This window comes from Papio anubis, chromosome 14 (genome assembly GCF_008728515.1).
Source record: "Papio anubis isolate 15944 chromosome 14, Panubis1.0, whole genome shotgun sequence".
Lineage (NCBI taxonomy): Eukaryota > Metazoa > Chordata > Mammalia > Primates > Cercopithecidae > Papio > Papio anubis.
This window is the reverse complement of record NC_044989.1, coordinates 68,854,868-68,871,859: the sequence shown is the minus strand read 5'-3', so window position 1 is coordinate 68,871,859 and position 16,992 is coordinate 68,854,868. Positions and strand designations below refer to the sequence as shown.

General features: G+C 34.3%; 1 protein-coding gene across 2 annotated transcripts in view; it reads right to left on the bottom strand.

Moving 5' to 3' along the window:
* APLF (aprataxin and PNKP like factor) overlaps nt 1-16,992 on the bottom strand; it is a 97,463-nt gene that overhangs the window by 43,414 nt on the left and 37,057 nt on the right. For both annotated transcript variants that reach the window (XR_001894227.3, XM_003908753.3), the window contains exons 4-6: nt 9,275-9,422; nt 8,824-8,956; nt 1,543-1,724 (exon numbers count right to left, since the gene is read on the bottom strand). Coding sequence is in view for 1 of the 2 variants with exons in the window: in XM_003908753.3 (XP_003908802.2) it covers nt 1,543-1,724; nt 8,824-8,956; nt 9,275-9,422 (463 nt within the window). In the remaining variant the exon portion in view is untranslated. The remainder of the gene's footprint in view (nt 1-1,542; nt 1,725-8,823; nt 8,957-9,274; nt 9,423-16,992) is intronic.

Sequence of the window (16,992 nt, the reverse complement as noted above, 5' to 3'; positions counted from 1 at the left end):
ATGTCATCAAAACCTCACAAATAGCTTGAATATCTTGGATCTGCTCCTCTCTATAATCCATCAATTAAGATGTTTCTCAAAGTTTTTCTTGTGATTATCAAACCTTATGGGTTGGGATAAACAGAGGAAAACATGTATACTACAGATTTTCTTCTGAACACAATAATTTCTCTTGAAAAAAGGCAATGTCAAGTGACATGTTCAGAGTTCAGAGAATACAGTATATGAGGGCCCAAAGTTTATACAAAACAAATTTTGTTTTAATAAGTTTTATGGCAAATATATCTGAGCCAGAAAACATTTTGTTTTTATTTATTAAGCTTGCCTCCATAAGTAAAGCAAAGGAATTGAGTGTATAGTGACCAGGCCCCACTTCTCTAGCTGGAACACAGGCTCCAGTGAGAAGCGGTTCCTCTCTTTGGGAGAGAGGATAGGAGTGAGGAGAATATATTCGAAGACTGACCTCTAAGGTAGATGTTGGCATTTCAGTCATTTTGGTGCACAGTCTTCCATGAACAATCCTGTTCCTCTGGTTTTCCCTGAGACTGAGACAGGGATCCACAGAGCTCAGCCATGGGACTAAAAGGATCATGAAAACTGTCATCATAAGCTACCTCTCCCTAGAAAGGAAGCATGCCTGAACTTTCTGTCCTGGGGCCATCTCTATCTTTCTCTCTCTTTTTAAGTACTTCCAATAAATAGTCCTCATTTTCTTTAAGAACCCAGTGTTACAGAATGCGTATTTCAGCCAAACCATTCTAGTGAGTTAGCAAAAACTGAAAGAGGAAAGAAGGTCTACAAATATTGTCAGTTAGCCCAGAAGTGATCCTGAAACAGGCTCTTAAGAACTATCCCATCAATTTGTTTTTCTCATCACACTTAGCAAGAAAATGGTGGTTATGGCCGGGCGCGGTGGCTCAAGCCTGTAATCCCAGCACTTTGGGAGGCCGAGACGGGTGGATCACGAGGTCAGGAGATCGAGACCATCCTGGCGAACACGGTGAAACCCCGTCTCTACTAAAAAATACAAAAAAACCAGCCGGGCGAAGTGGCGGGCGCCTGTGGTCCCAGCTACTCGGGAGGCTGAGGCAGGAGAATGGCGTAAACCCGGGAGGCGGAGCTTGCAGTGAGCTGAGATCCGGCCACCTCACTCCAGCCTGGGCGACAGAGCCAGACTCAGTCTCAAAAAAAAAAAAAAGAAGAAAAAAAGAAAATGGTGGTTAAACGCAATCTGAGAACCACCACCAATGGAATAAGAGAAGCCAGGTTTTCAGAACAGAGGTGCCAAATTATGACCAGAGTGAAGTGGTCTCCCCCTTTTTTTTTCCAGTCTGAAAATTTCTAAATTTTCAACAAATACTGTATTAAACAATACTATATTAAAGATTAGTTTCAGTAAGTCTGAAAAAATTGGGCTAGTTTTTGTCTTCATAAACTCAGCAATAAAAGGCAGCTTTGATTTCTCCTTATATAGCATATGATTAATTTCTATCTAAAATACCTAACGAAGAAACAATCAAATAATGAATTTTTAAAAATCACCTTGGATGAAATGGTAGACTCTTCCTGATCAGTATTTTTGCACTTTTCTCCTGTATCTTGTTCTGCTGATGTATTTTCTGAACTTTCTGATGAAATTAATTGCCTCCTTCCTTGCTGTGTTGTGTTTAGTTGGGTTTTATCTTTGCAGATTTCTTCTTTTCCACTTCCCTGGATTACATTACCTTAAACACACATAAAGAAAAAGAAGAAAATTATCTTCTGTATCTTCAAATGTCAATAATCTATACCAAAAAAAGAAAAAAGAAAAAGGATTCGAGACCAGCCTGGCCAACATGGTGAAACCCGGTCTCTACTGAAAATACAAAAGATATCCAGGTACGGTGGTGTGCACCTGTAGTCCCAGCTACTTAGGAAGCAGAAGCATGAGAATCAGTTGAACTCAGGAGGTGGAGGTTGCAGTGAGCCAAGATCACACCACTGTACTCCAATCTGGGTGACAGAGTGAGCCTCCGTCTTAAAAGAAAAAAAAAAATGCTAACTTGGAAACACTTATGTGCAAATCTCAGAAAGTATTAAGCAGCAAAATGGCTAAGAGCTCCAGGCCTGCATTCTACCAGGCTGAGATGCAAATGGGGACTCCATCCCTTAACTATTTCATCTCACCTTTCTGAACTTTGGTTTCATCATCTGGGTAATGGGAATTATAATTCATGGAATTATTAGAAGTAAATGAAGTAAGATATGTAAACTATCTAGCAGAGTACCTGATACATGTTATTTTTTTTAATTGTAGAATTGAATTTCTCTAACAGAAAATCTGACTTATAGCTATCCAATGAACTTTACATATACTACTTATTTTTTTTTATTATACTTAAAAGTTCTAGGGTACATGTGTACAATATGCAGGTTTGTTACATATGTATACATGTGCCATGTTGGTGTGCTGCACCCATTAACTCGTCATTTACATTAGGTATATCTCCTAATGCTATCCCTCCCCAACCCCCGCAAAATAGGACCCGGTGTGTGATGATCCCCTTCCTGTGTCCAAGTGATCTCATTGTTCAATTCCCACCTATGAGTGAGAACATGCAGAATTTGGTTTTCTGTTCTTGAGATAGTTTGCTGAGAATGATGGTTTCCAGCTGCATCCATGTCCCTACAAAGGACACGAACTCACCCTTTTTTATGGCTGCATAGTATTCCATGGTATATATGTGCCACATTTTCTTAATCCAGTCTGTCACTGATGGACATCTGGGCTGATTCCAAGTCTTTGCTATTGTACATATACTACTTATTAAACCCTAACGTCTACAGTGAGGAATTAAACTTAAGCTTTTTTTTTTTTTTTTTTTAAATGAAATAGAGTCTTGCTCTATCACCCAGGCTGGAGTGCAGTGGCACGATCTCAGCTCACTGCAACCTTCGCCTCCCTGGTTCAAGCAATTCTCCTGCCTCAGCCTCCCGAGTAGCTGGGATTACAGGTGCGCACTACCCTACACCTGGCTAAATTTTGTATTTTTAGTAGAGACGGGGTTTCATCATGTTGGCAAGGCTGGTCTTGAACTCCTCACCGCAGGTGATCCGCCTGTCTCAGCCTCCCAAAGTGCTGGGATTACAGGCAAACCCAAAATAACCCAAACAGGGAAGTGACTTCTACAGACTTTGCCGATGAAGTAAATAAATCTCACTAACAGTGGATATTGTATCCCATAAAATACTTACCCAAAGTTTAATGCAGTTGGCAAACCTAAGTCACTATCACATTTTGTTAACAAATTCATAATTGTCCAAGGCAAATTGTCCTTCTCCTCTACTTGCAAACGATGTCTTCATGAAGGCAGAAACTTTACATGCCTTGTTCACCGTACCTCCCTTGTCTCCAGTACCTTCAACTGTGCCTAGCACAAAACTGATGCTCAATAAATATTTCTGACTAAATGAATTTTGAACATAAACAATTTGTCCAAAGATTCCCTTAAGAGCCAGGATATAGGTATGTAAAGCAATCTGTAGTCATTATTCTAATGTTCTAAAGCAGGGATTAGCAAACTTTTTCTGTAAAAAGCCAGAAAATAAACAGATTAAGCTCTGTAGGCCATACAGTGTCTGTCAGTACTACCCTACTCTGTCTTTGTAACATGAAAGCAGTCACAGACAATGCACATACGGTTGACCATGGTCATGTTTCAATAAACTTTATTTACAAAAACACGCAGTGGGCCAAATTTGGCCCATGGGCTGTAGTTTGCTTAGTCCAATTCTAAAGGACATTCAAGTAGCCTAAAATAACATTCCCTCATTCAGTTCAGGAAAGAAATGCCAATAGAATACTGTCCATATTATCAAACAGGAATATCAATTGAACCAATATAAAAATAATACATTTATCAAATGAAACTGAGGAATAAACTATTATAATAACTAAATTTTAACTAAATTATTTAAACATTCATCAAGAATCTAAATTAGAAAATAGTTCATATCATTTTTGGAAACTGTCATAAACAGGACTTAATAGGACTATGTAGCTTGGTACAACAAATGACCAAATGCTGTAACAGTTATGAATTAAACCAAGTGACATACTGAACTAGTGGTATTGCTGATTATGCTAAGAACTACAGTAAATTAAACAAGACACAGCTTCTACACAAATGGTAGTTTATATATTCCAAGTGTCACACGTGTACCCAAAATTCTAAATTAAAATATATATATATTTAAAATAGTTCTTCAAAACTCCAAATTCTTTACTACAAACCGCCTCTAGGGACTAGAGCTAATTTTTTTTTTTTTCCTGCACGAGAAGCCATTTTGGTATTATTAAAATGCTCTTCACGAAGAGTGTATAAAAAACGAATAGCTTAAAATGGCTAACAACAGTCTTTATATCTGGTATGGCAAATATTCTTCTGAAATCCAAAATAGGTACAGTCAAATGATAGAAATATAAAAGAAATTAACTATTAATACAAAACAGCTTGATTTTAACTATTACCAATGGCACTTATATGAGCTGTTACACTAATACTACATGAACGATAGCTCAATTATATATATATATATGTGTGTGTGTGTGTGTATCATTAAAAATACATCCATCCAATCTTACCCTCTAGAGGAACTACTCCCAAACAGCTATATTAACTATTGCATGTGTATACTTCTCAATTTTTTCCTGTGTTTAAGCAAATATATCTACAAATACATATGCATAAACATATACAGGACTAAAAGTACAAATGTTATTATTTCTGTGGTTTAAATACCTAGGATTGCAATTTCTGGATCAAAGTGTATTGTATATTTAAAAATTTAAGAGATACAAGTGATTTTGAAAGGCTGTACTAATTTATACCTCCACAAGTAATGTTCCATAATACTCCTTTCTGCCAACAGTGGATATTATCAATTGCTTAAATGTTGATAAGTTAATGAACAAAAAATGGTAACTAGTTGTTTTTAATTTACATGTTCCTACCTGATAGTAAAGTCATAACATTTACTATATGTATTTATTATTCTGTAGTATGTCACACATAATGCCCAAAATTTCTACTGAGTTTTATCTTTTTTGTTACTAAGTAGACAATTTTCTAAAAACTTTCTTTTATAAGTGTGGTAGATAATGTATCTCAGTATACTTCTTGGCAGGCTATTATTTGCCTCTGACTTTATTTATAGTGTCTTTTGCATAGAAGTATTTTTCCTTTTTATTTAGGTAAATCTATCAATTTTTCCCTTAGGATTCCAGGTTCCCGATCATCTTAAGAAAGTGTACAGGAGTAATCAAAATATTTTTCCCATACTTTCTTCAAATGCCTTGTTTTAATATTTATATTAAGACTATTAATTCAACAGAAATTTGTTTCTGAATATGGTATAAAGTAGTACTTTAACATTATTTTCTTCAAAATGGAGAGCCAATTTTCTCAACGTCATTTATTGAATAATATACCCTTTCTCCATCAGTTTGAACTGGTATGTGTTTATAAATTAAATGTATTTTTTTTTATCTGTTTCTGCATGTTTCATTCTTTTTTTTTCTTTTTTTCTGGTCTAAATTACCTATTCCTCTGCCAGAATTATCAACTACTAAAAGCAGGCATCAGGCCCAGATCAGGAGAGTTCCATGAAGAAACATAATTTTTCAATTATTCAAATTGTCCCTGACCATATATGCAAATAATTCAGTGCTCTAACATTAAAATCTCACATAGAAGGCACACATAAAGAAAAATACGGACTAACCATAATATAGATAAGAGATGTCCTAAACCAAATATTAGCAAATTTAATCTAACAGAGTATAAAAATAAAAAGTTATCAAAAGACTGAACTTATTCCAGGAACACAAGCATAGTATATTACATTAGTATATCTACCAATATCATTACTTACATTAACACATGAAAATGCAGAACTATTTCTATACCAATACATTTCTAAATAATTCAACAGTTATTCCTGAAAATAAAATGTAAAAATAAAGTGAACCATACTAAACATGATATAACTATTTATCAGAATCTAATACCAACCATATAAAATGCTAAAATATTAAGAGAATTTCTATTAAAATCATGAACAAGAACAGACCAATTTTAACCATTTTTATTTACAGTTTATAGGGTTCAGCTAATAAGACAAGAAAAGAAAGCAGTAGATAGATCAGAAGAGCCAAAATTACCCTAATTCTATAGATAATATGATTCTACAGCTAGAAAATATAAGGTTCAAAAACTACTAAAATTAAATAACTTGACCAAGTTGCTGGAAACAAAGTAAACAGAATAACTAGCACTTTACATAAATGTAAGTACAGTTTGAACTATAGTCCAATTAAAATAATGTATAAATGCTCAATATTTATAATATGCATCAAATTGCCATGGTGAAAATATTCACAGTACAAAATTAAATGCAAACCAAACAGTTGGGGGACTAGTTCAATCTTCATCAGCATGTACCACTTTTTACAACTTCATGTTGGTAGCTTAGAAGATGCAGGAAGAGGAGCTCTATAGAATAGCATGATACCAGTGAAAATATAAAAGTTCCTTTTTCAATCTACCAGGAGTATCCTAACCTAAGAGTTAAGATTAGTCTTGTGGCCTGGAAGGCTGAAGGAACAGAGATAACTGGAGATCAAGAAAGAGGAGACTCTGAAAACCTTTGCCTAAATATATTTACTTCTCCATCACTAATGGACATTTAAAAAAATTCAGCCCAGTCCTAAGAAACTCATGACAACATCCAAGAGCTAGTACCTGAGACATAAAAAATAAAATAAATTAGAACTATATTGGCTGTCCACTTTCAACACTTCTATTCAACATAGCACTGGAAGTCCTAGCCAGAGCAATCAGACAAGAGAAAAAGTAAAGGGCATCCAAATCAGTAAAGAGTCAATAAGTCAAACTGTCACTGAGTCAAACTGTCACTGTTTGCCGACGATATGATCATATACGTAGAAAACCCTAGAGATGCATCCAAACAGCTCCTAGAACTGACAAATGAATTCAGCAAAGTTTCAGGATATAAAACCAGTGTACACAAATCTGTAGTACTGCTATACACCAACAGTGACCAAGCTGAGCATCAAATCAAGAACTCAACCCCTTTTATAATAGCTGCAAAAAACAAACAAACAAACAAAACAAAAACAAAAACAAAACTTAGGAATATACCTAACCAAGGATGTAAAGGACCTCTACAAGGAAAACTACAAAACACTGCTGAAAGAAATCACAGATGACAAACAAATGGAAATATATCACATGCTTATGGATCGGTAGAATCAATATTGTGAAAATAACCATACTGCGAAAAGCAATCTACAAATTCAATGAAATTCTCACCAAAATACTACCATCATTCTTCACAAGACTAGAAAAAACAATCCCAAAATTCATGTGAAACCAAAAGACAGCCCAAAGCAAGTCTAGCCAAAGCAATACTAAGCAAAAAGAACAAATCTGGAGGCATCACATTACCCGATTTCAAACTATACTACAAGGCTACAGCCAGCAAAATAGTACGGTACTGGTATAAAAACAGGCACATAGACCAACGGAACAGAATAGAGAACCCAGAAATAGAGCCAAATAATTACAGTCAACTGATCTTTGACACAGCAAACAGAAATACAAAGTAGGGAAAGGACACCCTATTCAAATGGTGCTGGGATAATTTGCAAGTCACATGTAAAAGAATGAAACTGGATCCTCATCTCTCACCTTATACAAAAATCAACTCAATATGGATTAAAGACTTAAATTTAAGACTTGAAACTATAAAAATTCTAGAAGATAACATCAGAAAAACCCTTCTAGACATTGGCTTAGGAAAAGACTTCATAACCAAGAACCCAAAAGTGAATGCAATAAAAACAAAGATAAATAGATGGGACTTAATTAAACTAAAAAGCTTCTGCACAGCAAAAGATAATCAGCAGAGTAAACAGACAACTCACAGAGTGGGAAAAAATCTTTGCAAACTATGCATCTGACAAAGGACTAATACCCAGAATCTACAAGAAAAAACAAATTAGCAAGAAAAAAACAAATAATCCCATCAAAAAGTGGGCTAAGGATATGAATAAACAATTCTCAAAAGAAGATATACAAACGGACAACAAACACATGAAAAAATGCTCAACATCACTAATTGTCAGGAAAATGTAAAGCAAAACCACAGTGCAGTATCACCTTACTCCTGCAAGAATGGCCATAATTTAAAAATCAAAAACATAATAGATGTTGGTGTGGATGTGGTAAAAAGGGAACACTTTTACACCGCTGGTGGGAATGTAAACTAGTGCAACCACTATGGAAAACAGTGTGGAGATTCCTTAAACAACTAAAAGTAGATCTACCATTTGATCTAGCAATCCACTACCGGGTGTCTACCCAGAAGAAAAGAAGTCATTATATGAAAAAGACACCTGCACATACACTTTTATAGCAGCACAATTTGCCATTGCAAAAACATGGAACCAGCCCAAATGCCCATCAATCAATGAGTGGATAAAGAAATTTATATATATATATATATATATATATATATAAAATCACATAATAGCACTTGTTAAATGAAAAAAAATTAGGGTGGTATTTGATAAATGGCACAAAGTAATAGCCTATGTTTTAAATTAGACTTCATGTTCACAACTAAAAACAACTAGGCTAAGCTATACATTTACATGACCTCTATCTCCATAGAAATAGTTTATAGTTTTTCTTCAGAAAAACTTTCAAATTCTGTTTACTGTTTTCTTGAAAGTCAGCATTAGTAGAAACAAAAACCTACCTCCACTGATTGCTGGTACTGAAAGGTTTTGATCACTTAAATGTTCTGCTAACATCCAAGCTGGAAGGACTCTTTTCCTCTCGGCAAGGATTCGCTGCTGCTTACTGAAGTCTCTATTTTCACCTAGGAAAGACTAAAAAGGCACCTATAAATTACTAAAAATAATCACGTCTTTAATGAATTTGCAAAATATTTGCTTTGCAGAATACTACCATTAAAATACCCATATGCAACTGTAGACTGAGTTCATCAAATTTCTTGAACACAGAAATTATTTCTATTAGTTTAAATGTTGGATTACTGCCATATTCTCTAGAGCTTAACTTAAAATCAGCAAAAGTAGATAAATGCTAGCAATATTATCATAATAGGCCTAATTTCAGTTGTCTTTTCTGCCTTCATCATAATTTGAAGAACATATTATAAATGGATGAGATCTCAAATTTCTCACCACACTATTTGTGGGAGTCATCTGGGTCTTGGCTCTTTCTGTGCTTCCTTCCAGTTGTGAGGCACCAGTAGTCTCATGAGGTAAATTAATCACGGGGGATTTTGGTGTTTCATTCAATATATTATCTTCATCAAGCATTTGACTGTTTCTATAAGATAAAATAGAAACTTGTCTTTAATTTTAACACTCTTCTGCTGCCTTAGAACTACATCGAAGTTATGTCCCTTTTCTCAGACTTAGCAAAAACAAAAAAGCAAATTATAGTATATTAGAATAAAATATATAGACTAGAATATGTTCTTTATTTCCTACCTGCTGTATTGCCATAAAATACATCAATCTTTCCAAATCATGGGCCTAGAAACCACAATTATTTTTGAGATGTGTGTCAGCCATCTTTCTTAAGGCATAAGAGCTCTTTATTTAATATTTGTCCAGATGGTCCACAAAAATTAAGATCACCACCCAGCCTCTAGAGAGAAAATGTAAACTGCAAGGGCATCAGCTAAGCTAGTTAGACGCTTGGAGAAAAAATAAATAAAATTCTGAGTTTAAGTTGACACACTGCTACCGAAGTTCAGGGAAGTATTAAAGAGCTACTTATGAAATATTCCCAAACTTGTAGTATAGCTGCAAGCTAAATGTTCTGGAACAGGAACATCCATGGTCACATGTGGGACATGCCAGCAGAACCAATTACCTCATACTCCTGCAATATGCAGTAAGATCATCCAAAGTTGTTGGGTTATTATTACTTATGTATGCATAGACATGATCCAACAAATTTGTCTTTTCGAAAATTTGAAACTACAGATGAAATACTACTCAGAAATAACAAGGAGTGAACTACTGATGTGTGCAAGAATATAGATGAATCCCAAAGGCATTTTGCTAAGTGGAAGAAGTCAGACACAAAAGGTATATTGTATTACTCCATTTATATGACATCATGAAAGGTAAAGCTAGAGGGACAGAAATCATATTAATGGTTGCCAGGGATTAGGGGTGGAGTGAAGGGACAGACTACCAAGAGCCATGAGAGAACATCTGGGGAAATGGAAATGTTCTATATCTCACTCTAGTAGTATTTTAAATGACTATATTGTCATTTTTAGTGCACTGAATTGCACATTTAAAAGGGATGAAGTCTACTGTGTGTAAATTGTCCTCATTAAATGTGAATTTTTAAAAACTAAAGACGTAAGATTTTAGAAGTGTGTCTAGCTGAGAAGAGTCTAATTAACCATTTGTTTTGTTTGTTCATTTTAGTATTTCTTATACGGGAATAATCTCCTTCAAAGGCAGTCTTCAATTTCAATGGCAAGAATTAGCCAAAAGAGCAAATTTACTTAGAGTAAATTACTATGCGCATCACATTTTTTGTTCATTCAGTCAATATTTTTAAAACTTCTACTGTGTGTCAGACACTGTGCCAGGTGCTGAAAACATATCTTGGAAATGTCTGATTGTCCTATCTATGAAAGTTCACTCCACTACAATACCCAGACCCATTTTACTCATAGGTTACAGATGTACTTCCAAATTATAATTTTTTTCAAGTTTTCTTAATATTTAACATGAAAAACATTAATAAACATTCAAGAGTAGTGATGATTTTTCACAATTTATAGTATTAGGAATTAAGTAACATCGTCAATTCCATTTCTAGTTTATTTTCTACTCTGGCATAAGTCTGAGATGAATTCATACACACTCTATAGTCCATATGTAATTTGTATTAGTAGTTACCCACAATAAATGTAATAACAAAAAAATCTCAGAACAAAATTCTCTTTAACATTTCATTCAAAAAAGTACAAGCACAAATTATTCTATTACACATTTATTTAAATATCGAATACTGTCACTGTGATATATATTTTTATTTTATCTTCAAATACTTGTATGAGTAATCAACTATCACAGGATTTATAAAGCATCATTACAGAATATTTTAAATAAAAAATTAAAACTTGGAAAGTTAAATGCAGTCTAATAAAGGTAATAGAGTTATCCTCTTTTATAATCACTTTATTGAAAAATAATCCATATAGCCATAAGATTCATCCTGTTAAAGTGTACTATCCAGTGGTTATTAGTATGTTAACAGAGTTGTGCAACCATCACCAATATCTAATTTTAGAACATATTCATCACCTCAAAAAGAAATTCCATATGCATTAGCAGTCTCTTCCCACTGCCTCTTCCTCCTGCTCCTGGCAACCATTAATCTACCTTCTGTCTCTATAGATTCGCATTTTCTAGATATTTCATATAAATGAAATACAGTATGTGGTCTTTCATGTCTAGCTTTTTCACTTAGCATAATGTTTCAAGATTCATCTGTGTTGTAGCATACGTAAATATTTCATTCCTCTTTATGGTCAAATAATATTCTACTGTATGACTACACAATACTTGTTTATCTCAACAGTTGTTGGACAGCTGAGTTATTTCCACTTTTTGGCTATTATGAATAATGCTGCTGTGAACATAGATGTACAAGTTTTTATGTGGGTACAGGTTTTCAATTCTTTTGGGTATATACATAGGAGTGGAAATGCTTAGCCACATAGTAATTCCATGTTTAAACTTTTGAGGAACTGCCAGAATATGTTCCAAAAAGGCTATACCATTTTATAATTCCACCACAATGTATAATAGTTCAGTTTCTTCACAACCTCACCAACACTTATTATATTTTTGATTATAGCTTTCCTAGTAGATGCGAAGTGGTATCTCATTGAGGTTTTAATTTGCATTTCCCTGTGACTAATGATGCTGAACATTTTTTCATGTTCTATTGACCATTTGTATACCTTCTTTGGAAAAATGTCTATTCAAATCAGCTATGCATTTTAAAATTGGGTTGTTTGCCTTTGCATTGTTGAGAATTCTTTAGATATTCTGAATGTTAAGTCTGTTATATTTGATTTACAAACATTTTCTCTCATTCTGTGGTTGTCTTTTCACTTTCTTAACTGTGTCCTTAGAAGCACAGAACTTTTAAGTGTAATGACGTCCAATTTATCTACTTTTTCTTTGTTTGCTTGTGTTTCTGGTGTTATAACCATTGCCTAATGCAAGGTCACAAAGATTTATACCTGTTTTTTTCTAAGAGTTTTATAGTTTTAGTACTTATATTTAGGCCTCTGATCCATTTTAAATTAATTTTTATATAGTGAGCAGCGACAGTCCAACTTCATTCTTTTGCATGTGGATATCCAATTGTCCCAGCATCATTTGTTGAAAAGACTATTTTTTCCATTTAATTGTCTTGACACCTTTGTCAAAAACCAACTGGCCCTAAATGTGGGGGTTTAATTCTGGACCCTCAATTCTATTTCCTTGATCTATACGTCTTTCTTTACACCAGGACTGTCCTGATTACTGTAGGTTCATAGTAGGTTTTGAAATCAAGAAGTGTGAACCCTCCGACTCTTTTCTTCTTTTCTAAGATTGTTTTGGCAATTAAGTTATTCTTAAGTCTTTCAAATATATTCCAAATTTTGTTTAAATGTTATGCATTTTCATATCTTTAATATAAAATATGCTACTATTATGAATGAGCTGGATCTAAAAATACATTTTAAATAATCATAAATGAATTCAGAACTTGCATGTTATCATACTATCATGACATTTTCATTAATGTTTTATTGTTTCTTCAATACCAGTGATTAAAATTAGTATTTATATGGAATCTACGTACTTAGATTTTCAACAATTTGAAAAAAAAGTAATTAAGTATAGCAAAGGATTTACTTTACTTTCCTCATAAGTGTCTTAAAATAAATAATCTCCCTAGAGTGAAAATGTCATACTTCCTCATCAGCAATGAAACTCAGCTATGAAAACAAAATGTTATACTTATGACATTATCACTCAATTTAATATCTTCAGATATTTCATTAATGCATTCAAAAAACCAACACTTACTAAACACCCACTATTGGGAAGGAAGAATTAATATTAGTGCTTCTAAGTGAAATGTGCTATAATTGAATTTACTAAAATATAAAACCAACTATTCTTTTTCTTATTTGGTTTTCTCTTTGACTTCTCAAAAAAGCATGGGTTTTGGTACTCCTGGCAGAATAATTTCACAGATACATATGTAGAGAAAAGAGTGAAAAATGAACAAACTAGAACTGACATGTATAGACTTAAATGTTCCTTCAAAATAGGTAATGAGTAGGACTAGTTATACAGAATCTAAATACTATATAAAAAACATTTTAATGTGAGTAAAAGGAAAAACTAAAGAAATGACAAGCTTTTCTATGGTTAGTTTGTGGTTCAGATCCCTCTCTTAAATTCACACTGGTTGGAAGAAAAGAATTATGGCAAGGGAGTCCTAACAACTTCTACAAAGCATATAAACTTTTTTTCTTTTTTTTTTTTTTTGAGACTGAGTCTGGCTCTGTCACCCAGGCTGGAGTGCAGTGGCCGGATCTCAGCTCACTGCAAGCTCCGCCTCCCGGGTTTACGCCATTCTCCTGCCTCAGCCTCCGGAGTAGCTGGGACTACAGGCGCCCGCCACCTCGCCCGGCTAGGTTTTTGTATTTTTTAGTAGAGACGGGGTTTCACCGTGTTCGCCAGGATGGTCTCGATCTCCTGACCTTGTGATCCGCCCGTCTCAGCCTCCCAAAGTGCTGGGATTACAGGCTTGAGCCACCGCGCCCGGCATAAACTTTTTTTCTATTCTTTTTTAATGTCTTAAATATTTCAACATGCAAAAATACAGAGAATATATGTAGTCTATCTACATATCTATTAATATAAATACTTGTGTATCCACCACCCCAATAGAAACATTTTCTCATATTTGCTCCAGATTAATTACAAATACAATTCAAGCCCTCTCCATACCAGCCTCAATCTTGCTCCTTTCCCTCCCATTCCTTCTCCAAAAGTAAACATTAACCTGAATTTGATGCTTATTATTCCCATGCATGTCTTTATACTTTCATTATTTGTAGGTATGCATCCATTATTTTATAGAAATTATGTATGTTTTATATGTTCATAACCTTTTTGGTTTTTTTACTTCAACATTATGGTGGAGAGATTTATCCATGTTTTAACCTGAACTCTCTCTTAGTTCATTCTCGTTCATATAATTATAGGACTATACCAAATTTATTTAGCCTTTCTGCAGGTGTTTTCACAATTCAAATGAGTGCTACAGTAAACATTCTCATACAGCAGGGGGTAGTTGGTAAGAGCATCAACTCTGGAAACAGCTGGCTTGAGTTTGGATCCCACCTCTGCCATGTATTAAGCTGTGACCTTGGGCAAGTCTTAATCCTTCTGTGTCCCAATTTCTTCATCTGTCATATAGGGATATTAACAATACCTAGTCCTCATAGACATTATTATGGAGAATAAAAAGTTCATACATGTAAATCTTGTACAACAGTAAGCAGTGTTTTTATGCGGTTGACCCTGCAAAACAGAGCTAGTTCAAAAAACGGGAAAATCCCAATGATATCAAGAAACGTCTAAAAGTCTATTTCAGTGCTTCCTATCTAATACATATCTAATACCACTTCCCCTTGCTAGCAGACAGTGGACTCTCCCTCTCTGGAAATCAGGCAGCTGCCTCCCCTGGGTAGACATCTCTCATGATGATACTCAAATTCAAGATCTGCCCCCACCTTCCCTCATGGCTTCTAGTCTAATAACCAGGGTTACCTCATCATTACCTGACTACAGAAGTACTGTCCTTGCTTCAATAGGAAACTAAATACTCATTAAGAAGCTACAGGACCTAGCTACTGGCAGAAACCACAAGAATGTGCCTGTAATGGTGTGACATAGTAAGAAACGCATATTTTGGTCTTCATTTCTGGTTCCTGGCTAGAGCTCCAAAACAAATGAAAGGAGCATCTTTTGTTATTCACAATATACCCCTTTAAACCACACCTGAATGTATGTTAATGAGGTGACTTTTGGAAAGCCTCTACGGATGAAGGGCTAGTTGTTAGGAAAACCAATCATGATTAGAGGGTAGGAACTCCCAGCCTCACCACCAGGGAGGGAAGAGTGGCTGGAGATTGACTTAATCACATTGGCCAATGATTTACTCAATCATGCCTTTGTAATGAAGCCTCCATAAAAACCCAAAAAGACAAAGTTCAGAGGACTTCCAGGTTGGTGAACAAGAACGTGTCCATGTGCTGGGACAGTGGTGTACCCCAACACTCCACTGGAACAGAAGCTCTTGTGCTGGGGACCCTTCCAGACCTCACCCTATGTATCCCTTCATCTGGCTGTTAATTTGGATCCTGTAATATAGCACTTGTAATAAATCAGTAATCTAGTAAGTAAACTGTTTCTGAGTTCTGTGAGCCCTTCTAGCAAATGACAGAACCCAAGGTTTAAATAGGCTGAGAAAAGTACAGTGCTGTGAAAGTGGGTTTATTTTCAGTTTCATCAATACGAAAAAATACAAAATTCACTAATCCTATAACCTGATATATTTAAAGTGTGACACTGGCCTTAAAGACACTGGTCTTTCATACTAAGGGAATAAGCTAATTTGAATCAATATAAATGAAATTTAAATAGACATATAATAGTTTAAACAAGTTGTCAGGCAAGGACCATACTGTGTTTCATAAGGATGCACATTTTCCTAATTTTTGAAAAAATTATGTAATTCTATTATGAAAGTTTATTGTAACAAAAAAAATCAGTTCTTTACATGTCTCATTTCAACAGCTAGTTTAAAATAGCATGCTTCATACCTGTATGGTAAGAGAAAAAGACATGTATTTTAATGTAGTAAGCAATGGTTAATGAATTTCATTTAACTAAAAAGCAACTTCTTGACATTTTTTTCCACTTACATTTAAGCATTTTTAGATATAATTTATATATGAAATGCACATATCTGAAGTGTGAAATTTGATTAGTTTTGACAAATGCATACACCCACATAATCTGCACCCTTAACAAGACACAGAATATGTCCATATTTGTTTAAAAGCTGAAACAAAGTCAAACAAAAAGTTCCTTTGTAGCTTCTTACTAGTCAATCCCCTTGGAAACAACCATTGATTAAATTTCTCTTTAACAGATTAGTTTACTTATTACAGAATTTAATATAAATGTAATCATATAATAGACACTGTTTTGTGACTTGCTTTTCTTTTTGGTAGATTCCTCAGGATTTTCTAAATACACAATCATGTCATCTGCAAATAAACACAGTTTTACTTCTTCCTTTCAAATCTGATATATTTTATCTTTGTTGTATTCCCAATCTTAGGGGGAGAACTTTCAACATTTCACTAATAGGTTTTTTGTAGGAAAAAAGTTTCCTTCTTTTCCGTGTTTTCTCAAAAATTTTAAAAATCATGAACAGGTGTTGAATTTTGTCAAAATTATTTTTGAGCATCTATTAAAATGACAGTTCTTTAGTCTGTTATGGTGAATTGCTTTGATTTTTATATGATAAACTAATCTTGTATCCCTTGGACAAGCCCCACCTGGTAATAGAGTATTATCCTTTTTACATATTGCTGGATTTGATTTGTAAATACTTTATTATGAGGAATATTGATCCGTAGTTTTGAGGGTTTTTTGTAAAATCTTATCTGATTTTAGTGTCTAAATTATAGAAGCTTTCTAAAATGAGCTGGGAAGTATATCCTCTTCTATTTTTTGAGAAAAAAGAATAATATTGGCAATATTTCTTCCTTGTAAGTTTA